The sequence below is a fragment of the Nerophis ophidion genome, linkage group LG01 (genome assembly GCF_033978795.1).
Source record: "Nerophis ophidion isolate RoL-2023_Sa linkage group LG01, RoL_Noph_v1.0, whole genome shotgun sequence".
Lineage (NCBI taxonomy): Eukaryota > Metazoa > Chordata > Actinopteri > Syngnathiformes > Syngnathidae > Nerophis > Nerophis ophidion.
This window is the reverse complement of record NC_084611.1, coordinates 76794116-76811887: the sequence shown is the minus strand read 5'-3', so window position 1 is coordinate 76811887 and position 17772 is coordinate 76794116. Positions and strand designations below refer to the sequence as shown.

At 39.1% G+C, this 17772-nt stretch overlaps 1 protein-coding gene across 1 annotated transcript in view; it reads left to right on the top strand.

The window, feature by feature from the left end:
• Positions 1 to 396: 396 nt before the first annotated feature.
• The window catches only part of slc25a4 (solute carrier family 25 member 4), an 18276-nt gene continuing 900 nt past the window's right edge, over positions 397 to 17772 (top strand). Inside the window, exons 1-2 of the mRNA XM_061911904.1 lie at positions 397 to 640; positions 14041 to 14527. Of these exons, the coding sequence (XP_061767888.1) occupies positions 530 to 640; positions 14041 to 14527 (598 nt within the window). The 5' untranslated portion in view covers positions 397 to 529. The remainder of the gene's footprint in view (positions 641 to 14040; positions 14528 to 17772) is intronic.

Here is a 17772-nt window from a genome sequence, read left to right as displayed (position 1 = left end):
CGGAAAGTTATAAGAAGCAAAGTAAAAAAATAAATGAATTTATTCAAACAAGTGAAGACCAAGTCTTTAAAATATTTCCTTGGATTTTCAAATTCTATTTGAATTTTGTATCTCTTAGAATAAAAAAGTTGAGCAAAGCGAGACCAGCGTGCTAGTAAATAAATAACATTGAAAAAATAGAGGCAGCTCACTGGTAAGTGCTGCTATTTGAGCTATTTTTAGAACAGGCCAGCGGGCGACTCATGTGGTCCTTACGGGCTACCTGGTGCCCGCGGGCACTGCGTTGATGACCCCTGCACCAACACGAACTTGTACTTTAAACGTCCCCTACGCTCACCCACGTGACCTATAACCCCGGATAATTTATCCAGCCTCGTTTGTCGGTTCGACCTGCAGCAAATCCATCAGGGCAAATTCTCGCGATATAACCAGGCGGGTATATTAGGACGCACGCCGGGGCTCATCTTCCATTTGGAGCAGCCTCAGGTTTCCCGGGAGGATCCGTGTTCGAGTCTGGACAGCAGCAACCATGTCGGACGCGGTGGTCAGTTTCATGAAGGACTTTTTGGCCGGCGGCATCGCAGCTGCCATCTCCAAAACAGCCGTGGCTCCCATTGAGAGAGTCAAACTCTTGCTGCAGGTAAACACGCATCGAAAGGAAAAAAAAAAAGGAATAATAATAAAATACGGTATTTGCTTCAGCCGCCGTGCGCAATTTGTGCGTAAAGGATTGCGCACGGAGGCCCAGTCTCAGGAAAGGCGCGCAGAGCGCAATTTGGTTTTACGCACAGCACGATGCTACGGGACATAAAAAAGAGGCCTCAAGGCCATGAATTGATTAACGTGGACCCCGACTTAAACAAGTTGAAAAACTTATTCGGGTGTTACCATTTAGTGGTCAATTGTACGGAATATGTACTGTACTGTGCAATCTACTAATAAAAGTATCAATCAATCATCCATCCATTCATTTCCTACCGCTTGTACCTTACGGGGTAGCGGGGGGCGCTGGCGCCTATCTCAGCCACAATAATCATAATGAAAAATAGTGTGTAATGATCCAAACCAGGGGTCACCAACGTGGGGCCCGCGGGCACCAGGTCGCCCGTAAGGAACAGGTGAGTCGCCCGCTGGCCTGTTCTATAAATAACTCAAATAGCAGCACTAGCATGAGTAGTGGGCAGAGCGGCTGTGCCAGAAACCTGAGGGTTGCAGGTTCGCTTCCCACCTATTGACATCCAAATCGCTGCCTTTGTGTCCTTGGGCAGGACACTTCACCCTTTGCCCCCGGTGCCGCTCACACCGGTGAATGAATAATGAATGAATGAATGATTGGTGGTGGTCGGAGGGGCCGTAGGTGCAAACTGGCAGCCACGTTTCCGTCAGTCTACCCCAGGGCAGCTGTGGCTACAGATGTAGCTTACCACCACCAGGTGTGAATGAATGATGGGTTCCCACTTCTCTGTGAGCGCTTTGAGTATCTAACAATAAAAAAGCGTGAGATAAATCTAATCCATTATTATTATTATTATTATTACTTACCAGTGAGCTGCCTCTATTTATTAAATTATTTTTAATTACTAGCAAGGTGGTCTCGCTTTGCTCGACATTTTTAATTCTAAGAGAGACAAAACTCAAATAGAATTTGAAAATCCAAGAAAATATTTTAAATACTTGGTCTTCACTTGTTTAAATAAAATCATTTATTTCTTTACTTTGCTTCTTATAACTTTCCGAAAGACAATTTTAGAAAAAAAAATACAATTTAAAAAAGGATTTTAGGATTTTTGAACACATATACCTTTTTACCTTTTAAATTCCTTCCTCTTCTTTCCTGACAATTTAAATCAATGTTCAAGTTTTTTTTTTATTGTAAAGAATAATAAATACATTTTTGTTCAATTCTTCATTTTAGTGTCTTTTTTTTTTGACGAAAATATTAGTAAAATTTTTCTTCAACTTATTATGATGAAAATTCAAATAAATATTCTGGCAAATGTAGAACATCTGTAGAATTAAATTTAAATCTTATTTCAAATTCTTTGATATTTGTTTTAAAAAATTGGGGGGGGGGAGGGGATCTAGAATAAATAATGATTTGTGTTTCTTAGAAATATAGCTTGGTCCAATTTGTTATATATTCTAACCAAGTGCAGATTGGATTTTAACCTATTTAAAACATGTCATCAAAATTCCAAAATTAATCTGAATCAGAAAAAATTACTAATGCCCCATCCATCCATTTCCTACCGCTTATTCACTTTTGGGGTCGCGGGGGGTGCTGGCGCCTATCTCAGCTACAATCGGGCGGAAGGCGGGGTACACCCTGGACAAGTCGCCATCTCATCGCAGGGCCAACACAGATAGACAGACAACATTCACACTCACATTCACACACTAGGGCCAATTTAGTGTTGCCAATCAACCTATCCCCAGGTGCTTGTCTTTGGAAGTGGGAGGAAGCCGGAGTACCCGGAGGGAACCCACGCATTCACGGGGAGGACATGCAAACTCCACACAGAAAGATCCCGAGCCTGGATTTGAACCCAGGACTGCAGGACCTTCGTATTGTGAGGCAGACGCACTAACCCCTCTCCCACCGTGAAGCCCATTACTAATGATGTTCCATAAATTATTTTTTTTTGTTTTTTCAAAAAGATTCGAATTAGCTAGTTTTTCTCTTGTTTTTTTCGGTTGAATTTTGAATTTTAAAGAGTCGAAATTGAAGATAAACTATGTTTCAAAATTTAATTTTAATTTTTTTCCAGTTTTCTCTTCTTTTAAACCGTTCAATTAAGTGTTATTATCATCATTTATTCTCTACAAAAATCCTTCCGTAAAAGGAAAAAAATGTACGACGGAATGACAGACAGAAATCCCCATTTTTGAATATATATATATATATAGATTTATCTATTAAAGGTAAATTGAGCAAATTGGGTATTTCTGCAATTTTTTTTAAGTGTGTATCAAACTGGTAGCCTTTCGCATTAATCAGTACCCAAGAAGTAGCTCTTGGTGTCAAAAAGGTTGGTGACCCCTGGTCCAAAGTGTGTGTAGTGCTTTATTAGTAATGCAGTAATAAGCAGTGGAAGTGATGTGCTAAATTTAACTTGGGCGTGTAACTCTGCACGTAGACTGCTCTCAAGTGACAGTCTGTGCTGCACACTTGACCACTCGAGCAAAAATGGTGCGAAAGGAAGTGGAAAAACCTAGAAAATAAATGTTTGGAGGTTTTGGATTTGTCTCTCCTTGTGAGGTCAGAGGTCACTCTAGTCCAGGGATGTCAAAGTGGTTTTCATTGAGGGCCACATGGTAGTTTTGGCTGCTTGTAACAGTGAATAATGTATGAATTTGCCTTTGGATTTCATTAATAATTATATCAAGTGTTTTAAGTAGACTGTACATTTTACAGCAAAACAACATTTTACTGTAAAATATGGCTTTTGTTTTGTTTTTACAACATTTTACGGTAAATGGAAAAACAGTACCACTGTTTTTTTGGGTGGGATGCTTACGGAAAAGGCTCGCAACTTAGTTGCCACAATTTTTGTGTTAAATTTACATTGGTTTTTACAACATTGTATTTTTAATGGAAGTTGTTTTTTGATTCTGGTAACTTAGCTGCCAGTTTTTCTACCGTTAAAAACAACGTCCTTCCATCTGGATCAGGCCGGCAACAGTTTTTATCCGGCCCGTGGGATAAGTTTGCTAAGAATTCAAATTAGACATTTTTAAATGAAATGAACCGCTGTTTTAAATGTGGCCACTAGATGTCGCAATAGCAATTATATGTATCTTTGTATATACATATAATTTTATGTAAACATAAAAAAAACAAATGTTGGTGCATGCACTAATCAAGGAATATTAGCAAATTACATAAATACCATCCTGTAATTTGATTTTAACAATATTTATTTTTATCTTGATAAATTGAAAATGAACATCAATGAGTTGTCTGATGAACATTATCACAGAATTCATTCAGAAAGTATAAATAACGACAAATAAAGATAGAACACTATTAACTGCAACATGTAAGTGTAAAAAAAACAACAACAACATTATGATTTGTAAATTTTCAGAATGTGATTGCTCTATTTTTAAACAAAGAAAAAAATCTGAAGTTGTCTTTATTTTTAAGTTATTATGCCGTGATTTGGGAGTAGATTTTTCTCCATGTAGCCCCAATCTAAAATGAGTTTGACACCCCTGATTTACAGTAATAATCGTTACTGTAAATAATAAAAACAACAACTGTAAATTTTATAGTCAAAAACTGGCAGTACAGTCAACAGTATTTTAACACAAAAAACAGTAGTACTTTTTCTTTCAATTTACAGTAATATACTGTAAAGAACAACTTAATTTTTTATCATTTTTATTAATTTGATAGGTAGTTTGCTATAAAGTTAAGTTTGCATTTATTTTTTATTTAAACAAAAACATGTTTGGAAAGTATGATAATATAGTGTAATATTTGTTGCGATAATGGATACTATCCATCCATCCATCCATTTTCTACCGCTTATTCCCTTTCGGGGTCGCGGGGGGCGCTGGCGCCTATCTCAGCTACAAGTTTAAAAGGTATGCAATTTCAAGCAGGACTCATATTTTTTCTGTCAAAATACAAAAAAAATCTGTTACATTCAGTGAGAAAATATGAAGTACGTTTTTGACTCATTTCCAGGAGTCTGCAGGCCAGATAAAATGAGGTCACGGGCCTTGAGTTGGACACCTTTTATCTAATCCATCCCAAAAACGGTTGATATTATTACATCCATCCATCCATCCATTTTTTAGTGCTTATTCCCTTTGAGTTCGCGGGGGTTGCTGGTGCCTATCCCAGCTACAATCAGACGGAAGGTGGTGTACACCCTGGACAAGTCGCCACCTCATCGCAGGGCGTTGATTTTATTGGATCATAGGAAATCATGGAGAAGGAAATAATCCGTTCCAGGGTCAAAATGTTGCCACACAGGCCTTTTTTTTTTGTCCTATTTGCGTGTACAAAGAAGTTAACCTCTGTTAACAATAACCAGTGTCCTCTGCAGTGGACGTTTGTTTTTATGAGTCTGGTTTTCAGCCAAACATTCATAGTGACGTCGCTTATTTAATCCTTCGCCTTCAAGTCTTCCTATCCTTGAGTCGGCTTAATTTTGTCTAAACACAATCACGGAGGACGTTGGGTCTCTCCATAATAAAACTTGGTCTTATGGTTAAGGGTCCAACTTTGTAACATGCTTTAATTGTTGCGCAAGTGTAAAATGAAGTGAACCACTTCTCCTGATGAACACAATTAGAGATGGGTACCAAATATTGTCGATGTTTGTTTCACGAGAGGTCACGTCCGGTTGTAGATTCGGCACCGGCTCAAATACTTGGTGGGGAAACAAGCACGTTAGAAGCGCTCAGACTGACTGCTTATAGGTCACACAATATTGTAATTTTCCAATGCTAAAAAAAGGAAGCATGCCTAATGGAATATGTTCCACTTATCAAAAATGTGCTAGCTCGATGCTAATTTCCACTGGCTTTGGCATAGACATGCTACTGATTAGCGTTAGCGATTTCAACACCTCCAAATTTGGTCATGTAAAACCACAACTAAGATGCACGTTAGCATCAAAGAGCTGGTGTGCACTATAAGTACAAAACTTACAGTATAAACACTTTGAATGGCTTAACATAACTTTCTGGTTACGAAACACAATCTTGTCGGTACACTACTGCCCTCCAATGTCTTAGAATTGCAACTGCATGCACAGTCGACTATGCAATGCTTGTGTAAGAAAACTAACTACTGGACAGAACAGTGATCATTATTAGCTCAGTTTTAAATGATGAATATATATATATATATATATATATATATATATATATATATATATATATATATATATATATATATATTATCAAACAATTAATGAATACAATACATGAACAAATGTCATAATTGGTACCGTATCGGTTCAAGTGTGAAAGGTACATACTCGTAAACACAATAAGGGAGTGGAACCTTAAAGGAACGACTGACAGTGTCAAAAATTATATTTTTATTATTATTATTATTTTTATTGATGGTATTTATCACACAAGTGTAAAAAGAAGTTCACCGCCGCTCTCAGTGAGGTGTGAAAACAACAAAACATTCGGGCTTACCTGTCAGGACGACAAGCTGTGGGGCGCCTCACATTGTAAAAGTCTGAACTGACATACAAGTGTAAAAATAAATGAACCACTCACACTAGTGAAGCATAAAAACAGCAATTTTAGCGTAAGACCAAGATGATTGACAAGAATCCAAGTGTGCTTCACCCTAAACCAGGGGTCACCAACGCGGTGCCCGCGGACACCAGGTAGGACCAGATGAGTCGCCCGCTGGCCTGTTCTAAAAATAGCTCAAATAGCAGCACTTACCAGTGAGCTGCCTCTATTTTTTAAATGTTATTTATTTACCAGCAAGCTGGTCTCGCTTTACTCAACATTTTTATTCTAAGAGAGACAAAACTCAAATAGAATTTGAAAATCCAAGAAAATATTTTAAAGACTTGGTCTTCACTTGTTTAAATAAATTCATTAATTTTTTTACTTTGCTTCTTATAACTTTCCGAAAGACAATTTTAGAAAAAAAATACAACTTAAAAAGGATTTTAGGATTTTTAAACACATATACCTTTTTACCTTTTAAATTCCTTCCCCTTATTTCCTGACAATTTAAATCAATGTTCAAGTTTTTTTTATTTTTTTATTGTAAAGAATAATAAATACATTTTAATATAATTCTTCATTTTAGCTTCTGTTTTTTTGACAAAGAATATTTGTGAAATCTTTCTTCAACCTTATTATGATTAAAATTTTAAAAAATATTTTGGCAAATCTAGAAAATTTGTAGAATCAAATTAAAATCTTATTTCAAATTCTTTTGAATTTGTTTGAAAAAAAAATTCTGGAAAATCTAGAAGAAATAATGATTTGTCTTTGTTAGAAATATAGCTTAGTCCAATTTGTTATCAATCAATCAATCAATGTTTACTTATATAGCCCTAAATCACTAGTGTCTCAAAGGGCTGCACAAACCACTACGACATCCTCGGTAGGCCCACATAAGGGCAAGGAAAACTCACACCCAGTGGGACATCGGTGACAATAATGACCCAGTGGGACGTCGGTGACAATGATGACTATGAGAACATGATACTGTGAAAGATCAATCCATAATGGATCCAACACAGTCGCGAGAGTCCAGTCCAGAGCGGATCCAACACAGCAGCGAGAGTCCCGTTCACAGCGGAGCCAGCAGGAAACCATCCCAAGAGGAGGCTGATCAGCAGCGCAGAGATGTCCCCAGCCGATACACAGGCGAGCAGTACATGGCCACCGGATCGGACCGGACTCCCTCCACAAAGGAGAGTGGGACATAGAAGAAAAAGAAAAGAAACGGCAGATCAACTGGTCTAAAAAGGGAGTCTATTTAAAGGCTAGAGTATACAAATGAGTTTTAAGGTGAGACTTAAATGCTTCTACTGAGGTGGCATCTCGAACTGTTACCGGGAGGGCATTCCAGAGTACTGGAGGCCGAAATGAAAAAGCTCTACAGCCCGCAGACTTTTTTTGGGCTTTGGGGATCACTAATAAGCCGGAGTCCTTTGAACGCAGATTTCTTGCCGGGACATATGGTACAATACAATCGGCAAGATAGGATGGAGCTAGACCGTGTAGTATTTTATACGTAAGTAGTAAAACTTTAAAGTCACATCTTAAGTGCACAGGAAGCCAGTGCAGGTGAGCCAGTACAGGCGTAATGTGATCAAACTTTCTTGTTCTTGTCAAAAGTCTAGCAGCCGCATTTTGTACCAACTGTAAACTTTTAATGCTAGACATGGGGAGACCCGAAAATAATACGTTACAGTAATCGAGGCGAGACGTAACAAACGCATGGATAATGATCTCGGCGTCTTTAGTGGACAGAATGGAGCGAATTTTAGCGATATTGCGGGGATGAAATAAGGCCGTTTTAGTAACGCTTTTAATGTGTGCCTCAAAGGAGAGAGTTGGGTCGAAGATAATACCCAGATTCTTTACCGTGTCGCCTTGTTTAATTGTTTGGTTGTCAAATGTTAGAGTTGTATTATTAAATAGAGTTCGGTGTCTAGCAGGACCGATAATCAGCATTTCCGTTTTTTGGGCGTTGAGTTGCAAAAAGTTAGCGGACATCCATTGTTTAATTTCATTAAGACACGCCTCCAGCTGACTACAATCCGGCGTGTTGGTCAGCTTTAGGGGCATGTAGAGTTGGGTGTCATCAGCATAACAGTGAAAGCTAACACCGTATTTGCGTATGATGTCACCTAGCGGCAGCATGTAGATGCTGAAGAGTGCAGGGCCAAGGACCGAACCCTGGGGAACTCCACACGTTACCTTAACGTAGTCCGAGGTCACATTGTTATGTTTTAACAAAGTGCAGATTGGGTTTTAACCTATTTAAAACATGCCATCAAAATTCTAAAATTAATCTTAATCAGAAAACAATTGCTAATGATGTTCCATAAATTATTTTTTTTATTTTTTCAAAATGATTCAAATTAGCTAGTTTTTCTCTTGGTTTTTTTCGGTTGAATTTTGAATTTTAAAGAGTCGAAATTGAAGATAAACTATGTTTCAAAATTTAATTTTCATTTTTTCCAGTTTTCTCTTCTTTTAAACCGTTCATTTAAGTGTTTTTTTCATCATTTATTCTCTACAAAAAACCTTCCGTAAAAGGAAAAAAAATGTATGACAGAAATACCCATTTTTTAATATGTATATATAGATTAATTTATTAAAGGTAAATTGAGCAAATTCGCTATTTCTGGCAATTTTTTAAAGTGTGTATCAAACTGGTAGCCCTTCGCATTAATCAGTACCCAAGAAGTAGCTCTTGGTTTTAAAAAGGTTGGTGACCCCTGCCCTAAACAGTTAGAGTTTGGCCATATAGACCAAATGAATGATATCAACTAGGAGTGCGATAGAGCTTTTATTTATATCGTCATATCGTGATAATGCATGTTGATGACACTTTCTAGCTGTGACAGCAGCAAGCAAACAACACAATGTAGCGCAAAGCTGCTTCTAAATCAATCAATCAATCAATCAATCAAAACTGACTGATACAGCCCTTAACCACAAATGTCTCAAAGGGCTGCACAAGCCACAACGACACCCTCCGATCCCGCGTCAGGGCAAGAAAAAACTCAACCCAATGGGAACTAGGAGAAACTTTGGAAGGGACCGAAGATGTATTCATATATTATTTAACTTGTTGGCTTTACTTTGAAAAAAACTGTTTATATATGAATACATACAGTGGTGGTCAAAAGTTTACATACACCTGTAAAGAACCCTCTAGGGTTGGGGTTGCCCACATATGCGGTACTCTCCAAGGTTTCTCATAGTCATCATTATCACCGACGTCCCACTGGGTGTGAGTTTTCCTTGCCCTTATGTGGGCTCTACCGAGGATGTCGTTGTGGTTTGTGTTGTGGTTTGTGCAGCCCTTTGAGACACCAGTGATTTAGGGCTGTATAAATAATCATTGATTAATTGATTGATTGATGATTGATAAAGACCATAATGTCATGGGTGTCTTGATTTTCCAATAATTTCTACAACTCTTATTTTTTTGTGATAGAGTGATTGGAGCACATACTTGTTGGTCACAAAAAACATTCATGAAGTTTGGTTCTTTTATGAACACCGTCCTTACTGTCAAGCATGGTGGTGATAGTATTATGCTCTGGGCCTGTTTTGCTGCCAATGGAACTGGTGCTTTACAGAGAGTAAATGGGACAATGAAAAAGGAGGATTACCTCCAAATTCTTCAGGACAACCTAAAATCATCAGCCCGGAGGTTGGGACTTGGGAGCAGTTGGGTGTTCCAACAGGACAATGACCCTCAAACACACGTCAAAAGTGGTAAAGGAATGGCTACATCAGGCTAGAATTACACTTTTAGAATGGCCTTCTCAAAGTCCTGACTTAAACGTGTGGACAATGCTGAAGAAACAAGTCCATGTAAACCAACTCCACACATTTTTTCAAGAGAGGTGGTCAAAAATTCAACCAGAAGCTTGTGGATGGCTACCAAAAGCTCCTTATTGCAGTGAAACTTGCCAAGGGACATGTAACCAAATATTAACATTGCTGTATGTATACTTTAGACCCAGCAGATTTGGTCACATTTTCAGTAAACCCATAATAAATTCATAAAAGAACCAAACTTCATGAATATTTTTTTGAGACCAACAAATATGTGCTCCAATCACTCTATCACAAAAAAATAAGAGTTGTAGAAAGTATTGGAAACTCAAGACTGCCATGACATTATGTTCTTTACAAGTGTATGTAAACTTTTGATCGCGACTGTATATATATACATATATTTCTATATATATATATGATAATATAAATATATATATATATATTGATTGGATTATCCAGGGAATAGTGCTCGATACCGTGGTAGAGCGCAATATGTAGGCGTGGGAAAAATCACAAGACTACCTCATCTCTACAGAACTGTTTCATGAGGGGTTCACTCAATCATCAGGAGATTTTAATGGAAGCATTCACATACAATGGTTTATATAGGGCACAGAGTGGGTGGGTACACATGGTAACACATGAGCCAATCACCACGCCCCTACGCCTGCCTGTACCCACCCACTCTGTGCCCTATATAAACCATTGTATGTAAATGCTTCCATTAAAATCTCCTGATGATTGAGGGAACCCCTCATGAAACAGTTCTGTAGAGATGAAGTAGTCTTGTTATTTTTCCCACATATACATATACATATATATATATATATATATATATATATATATAATATATATATATATATGTGTGTGTGTGTGTGTATATGTATGTACGTATATGTATGTATATATATATGTGTATACTGTATATATATACAGTATATATATGTATATATATATGTACATACACATATATATATATATATATATATACATAAATGTGTGTGTGTGTGTATGTATATGTATGTACATATATGTATGTATATATATATGTGTATACTGTATATATATACAGTATATATATATGTATATATATGTACATATATATGTACATATATATATACATATATATATATATATATATATATATATATATATATATATATATATATATATATATATATATATATATATATATATGGACCCCATGAAAAGAATCTTTACAGGGCCCCTGTATATTTACAGGACCCTTCTGTGTTATAATTTCATCATCATTAGGGGCCTCTCTGGGCCCCCCTCCATCATGGGCCCCTAGAATCCGTCTCCTTTACCCCCCCTTTTCGGCGCCCCTGTATATGTATACTGTATATATATATGTATATATATATATATATATATATATATATATATATATATATATATATATATATCAATCAATCAATCAATCAATGTTTACTTATATAGCCCTAAATCACTAGTGTCTCAAAGGGCTGCACAAACCACCACGACATCCTCGGTAGGCCCACATAAGGGCAAGGAAAACTCACACCCAGTGGGACATCGGTGACAATGATGACTATGAGAACCTTAGAGAGGAGGAAAGCAATGGATGTCGAGCGGGTCTAACATGATACTGTGAAAGTTCAATCCACAATGGATCCAACACAGTCGCGAGAGTCCAGTCCAAAGCGGATCCAACACAGCAGCGAGAGTCCCGTTCACAGCGGAGCCAGCAGGAAACCATCCCAAGCGGAGGCGGATCAGCAGCGCAGAGATGTCCCCAGCCGATACACAGGCAAGCAGTACATGGCCACTGGAACGGACCGGACCCCCTCCACAAGGGAGAGTGGGACATAGAAGAAAAAGAAAAGAAACGGCAGATCAACTAGTCTAAAAAGGGAGTCTAATTAAAGGCTAGAGTATACAAATGAGTTTTAAGGTGAGACTTAAATGCTTCTACTGAGGTGGCATCTCGAACTGTTACCGGGAGGGCATTCCAGAGTACTGGAGCCCGAACGGAAAACGCTCTATAGCCCGCAGACTTTTTTTGGGCTTTGGGAATCACTAACAAGCCGGAGTCCTTTGAACGCAGATTTCTTGACGGGACATACGGTACAATACAATCGGCAAGATAGGATGGAGCTAGACCGTGTAGTATTTTATACGTAAGTAGTAAATCCTTAAAGTCACATCTTAAGTGCACAGGAAGCCAGTGCAGGTGAGCCAGTACAGGCGTAATGTGATCAAACTTTCTTGTTCTTGTCAAAAGTCTAGCAGCCGCATTTTGTACCAACTGTAATCTTTTAATGCTAGACATGGGGAGACGCGAAAATAATACGTTACAGTAGTCGAGGCGAGACGTAACAAACGCATGGATAATGATCTCAGCGTCTTTAGTGGACAGAATGGAGCGAATTTTAGCGATATTACGGAGATGAAAGAAGGCCGTTTTAGTAACGCTTTTAATGTGTGACTCAAAGGAGAGAGTTGGGTCGAAGATAATCCCCAGATTCTTTACCGTGTCGCCTTGTTTAATTGTTTGGTTGTCAAATGTTAGAGTTGTATTATTAAATAGAGTTCGGTGTCTAGCAGGACCGATAATCAGCATTTCCGTTTTTTTGGCGTTGAGTTGCAAAAAGTTAGCGGACATCCATTGTTTAATTTCATTAAGACACGCCTCCAGCTGACTACAATCCGGCGTGTTGGTCAGCTTTAGGGGCATGTAGAGTTGGGTGTCATCAGCATAACAGTGAAAGCTAACACCGTATTTGCGTATGATGTCACCTAGCGGCAGCATGTAGATGCTGAAGAGTGCAGGGCCAAGGACCGAACTCTGGGGAACTCCACACGTTACCTTAACGTAGTCCGAGGTCACATTGTTATGGGAGACACACTGCATCCTATCAGTAAGATAAGAGTTAAACCAAGACAGGGCTAAGTCTGACATACCAATATATATACGCCTGCCTGTACCCACCCACTCTGTGCCCTATACAAACCATTGTATGTGAATCCTTCCATTAAAATCTCCTGATGATTGAGGGAACCCCTCATGAAACAGTTCTGTAGGGATGAAGTAGTCTTGTGATTTTTCCCACACCCACATATATATATATATATATATATATATATATATATATATATATATATATATATATATATATATATATATATATATATACTGTATATCCATCCATCCATCCATTTTCTACCGCTTGTCCATTTTTGGGGTTGCGGGGGGTGCTGGAGCCTATCTCACCTGCATTCGGGCGGAAAGTGGGGTACATATATATATATATATATATATATATATATATATATACATACATATAAAAATATGCATGTAAAAACCTTTATATTTGTATTTACAAATATAAATGTTTTACAAGCTTTTTGAAAAGCTTGTAAAAACAAAATTAAGTCTTTTTGTAGTGCATGTACACATACTGAGTGTGTTATGTGTGACAGGGCGCATTTTGAGAGTCCATCCATCCATTTTCTACCGCTTATTCCTTTTTGGGATCGCGGGGGGCGCTGGCGCCTATCTCAGCTACAATCGGGCGGAAGGCGGAGTACACCCTGGACAAGTCGCCACCTCATCGCAGGTCCAACACAGATAGACAGACAACATTCATACTCACATTCACACACTAGGGCCAATTTAGTGTTGCCAATCAACCTATCCCCAGGTGCATGTCTTTGGAAGTGGGAGGAAGCCGGAGTACCCGGAGGGAACCCACGCATTCACGGGGAGAACATGCAAACTCCACACAGAAAGATCCCGAGCCTGGATTTGAACCCAGGACTGCAGGACCTTTGTATTGTGAGGCAAACGCACTAACCCCTCTGCCAACATGAAGCCCCATTTTGAGAGTCTAATAATAATAATAACAATAACAATAATTAAGTAAAATTGAAGACCAAAAATAAGGCCACACAAAGACTATGGCGTACAAATGTCCTCTGATTTAGCTCCAGGAGCTTGTTTGTGTTCTAATTCTGCACTCCCCGTCTGTCCAGGTGCAACATGCCAGCAAGCAGATCACGGCTGAGATGCAGTACAAGGGCATCATGGACTGCGTGGCCAGGATCCCGAAGGAGCAGGGCTTTCTCTCCTTCTGGCGAGGAAACCTGGCCAACGTGATCCGCTACTTCCCCACTCAGGCCCTCAACTTTGCCTTCAAGGACAAGTACAAGAAGGTGTTCCTGGGCGGCGTGGATCAGAAAACGCAGTTCTGGCGCTACTTCGCCGGCAACCTGGCGTCCGGCGGCGCGGCCGGCGCCACGTCGCTGTGCTTCGTCTACCCTCTGGACTTCGCCAGAACGCGACTGGCCGCCGACATCGGGAAGGGGACGGCCGAGAGAGAGTTCACTGGGCTGGGAAACTGCATTAGTAAGATTTTCAAGGCGGACGGCCTCAAGGGTCTCTACCTGGGTTTCAACGTATCCGTGCAGGGAATAATCATCTACAGGGCCGCCTACTTTGGCTGCTTCGACACAGCTAAAGGTGAGTACCACTACTCAGTACACTGCACCACTGACATTCATACAGCCCCCCAAAGTCAGTTTGATAGGCGCCTTCCAGGAAAATTACATGGTATTCACTTCCAAAGACATGCACCTGGGGATAGGTTGATTGGCAACCCTAAATTGGCCCTAGTGTGTGAATGTGAGTGTGAATGTTGTCTGTCTATCTGTGTTGGCCCTGCGGTGAGGTGGCGACTTGTCCAGGGTGTACACCGCCTTCCGCCCGATTGTAGCTGAGATAGGCACCAGTGCCCCCCGCGATCCCATAAAGGGAATAAGCGGTAGAAAATGGATGCATGGATACCTTACTTTGGCAAAATGCCATAAATTAACCAACAGCGAAGAACGGGGTCTCGGAGGTATATAATATGCTGAGAAAAACGCTAAGCCCTGTTTTTTTTCCGGCAGGCGTGACGCAAAATGAATGTCCGAGGCTCAATATAAACATCAAAAAGTTCAAAAATGGAGGGGGTTTGTAAATCGAGGATAAAATGCTCTGTATTTAAAAGTTAAAGTACCAATGATTGTCACACACACTTTAGGTGTTGCGAAATGATTCTCTGCATTTGACCCATCACCCTTGATCACCCCCTGGGAGGTGAGGGGAGCAGTGAGCAGCAGCGGTGGCCGCGCCCGGGGATAATTTTTGGTGATTTAACCCCCATTTCCAACCCTTGAGTTCCAAGCAGGGAGGTAATGGGTCCCATTTTTATAGTCTTTGGTATGACTCGGCCGGGGTTTGAACTCACAACCTATCGATATCAGGGAGGACACTCTAACTACTAGGCTGTTTACTTTTGTGATTTTTCTACTAGTTTATTGTATTTTTGCACAAAAAAACAGTAAAATATGAATTACAATACTTTAAAAAAAACAACCAAAAAAAACAACTTTTTAGAGTGACTAGTCGGTTCAGAAGCAACATTCAAACAGATTTTTGCAATATATTATGTGGTGTCGTTGTATTCATTAAATTGGGAGCCAGAAGATGCTTAAAGAGGACACGATGTATGCACTTAAAATCAGAAGTATTTATTCCCTATTGGATAGAATTGTAATACAATTTGTCCGAGCGATATCTGTCCCTAGTAGCATTGAACACGACGACTTACACAGGGCTGCCGTGGGAGATGATCTAATATCACCTATTTGGGTTAAGAATATTTTTTGCAAACCAGTAATTATAGTCTGCAAATGATGTGTGCTGTCTGGAGCTTGGCAGAGTAACCTTGTAATAATCTTCCATATCAGTAGGTGGCAGCCGGTAGACAATTGCTTTGTAGATGTCGGAAGCAGCGGAAGGCAGCGTGCAGGTAAAAAAGTATCTAATGCTTAAACCAAAAATAAACAAAAGGTGAGTGCCCCTAAGAAAATGCATTGAAGCTTAGGGAAGGCTATGCAGAACCAAACACAAACTGAACTGGATACAAAGTAAACAAAAACAGAATGCTGGACAACAGCAAAGACTTAATGAGGAGCAAAGACGTCGTCCACAATGTACATCCGAACATGACATGACAGTCAACAATGTCCTCACAAAGAAGGATAAAAACAACTGAAACATTCTTGATTGCTAAGCCATAGTAGATGCGGGAAATATCGCTCAAAGGAAGACATGAAACTGCTGCAGAAAATATACCAAAAAAAAGAGAAAAAGCCTCCAAAATAGGAGCGCAAGACAAGAACCAAAACACTACACACAGGAAAACAGCAAAAAAATGGCTTGATGTGACAGGTGGTGACAGTACACCTACTTTGAGACAAGAGCTATATTGATACATAGTTGGTTATGGTTTAAAGTTAAATCCAACAATTGCGACAGCGACTTTTTACTGTCAACGGAGTTTTGTTTTTTTAATGATTTCTGATGGTGGTGTGCCTCCAGATATTTTTTTAACGCAAAAAATGTGCCTTGGCTCAAAAAAGGTTGAAAAACACTGACTTAGAGGATATGATTAGTTGCACGGCCTATTCTAAGTATATATATATATATATATATATATATATATATATATATATATATACAGTGGGGCAAAAAAGTATTTAGTCAGCCACCGATTGTACAAGTTCTCCCACTTAAAATGATGACAGAGGTCTGTAATTTTCATCATAGGTACACTTCAACTGTGAGAGACAGAATGTGAAAAGAAATCCAGGAATTCACATTGTGGGAATTTTAAAGAATTTATTTGTAAATGATGGTGGAAAATAAGTATTTGGTCAAGCATTTAAAGCTCTCATTGATGGAAGGAGGTTTTGGCTCAAAATCTCACGATACATGGCCCCATTCATTCTTTCCTTAACACGGATCAATCGTCCTGTCCCCTTAGCAGAAAAACAGCCACAGAGCATGATGTTTCCACCCCCATGCTTCACAGTAGGTATGGTGTTCTTGGGATGCAACTCAGTATTCTTCTTCCTCCAAACACGACGAATTGAGTTTATACCGAAATGGATACATGGATGATACAGCAGAGGATTGGGAGAATGTCATGTGGTCAGATGAAACCAAAATAGAACTTTTTGGTATAAACTCAACTCGTCGTGTTTGGAGGAAGAAGAATAGAGTTGCATCCCAAGAACACCACACCTACTGTGAAGCATGGGGGTGGAAACATCATGCTTTGGGGCTGTTTTTCTGCTAAGGGGACGGGACGATTGATCCGTGTTAAGGAAAGAATGAATGGGGCCATGTATCGTGAGATTTTGAGCCAAAACCTCCTTCCATCAATGAAAGATTTGAATGGTTGACCAAATACTTATTTTCCACCATAATTTACAAATAAATCCTTTAAAATTCCTACAATGTGAATTCCTGGATTTTTTTTCACACTCTGTCTCTCACAGTTGAAGTGTACCTATGATGAAAATTACAGACCTCTGTCATCATTTTTAATGGGAGTACTTGCACAATCGGTGGCTGACTAAATACTTTTTTGCCCCACTGTATATATATATATATACATATATATGTATATTAAAAAGCAAATAAACGTTTCAAAAACATAATTATTGTACATTACGATGCCTTTGACCCCGCCCACTCTCCAACATCTCCTGACTTAAATGTGTCGGCAAAGATTCTCTCATTTAAAACAAAAATGACCATTGTAGACTACAATGTGTTTTCACATTGAAGCGTAAAAAGGTGTTGAAGAAAACAATCTTGTTCCCATATTTTACACGTTTGAACTATAGGGGAACAAAATGTCGTAAAATAGATGT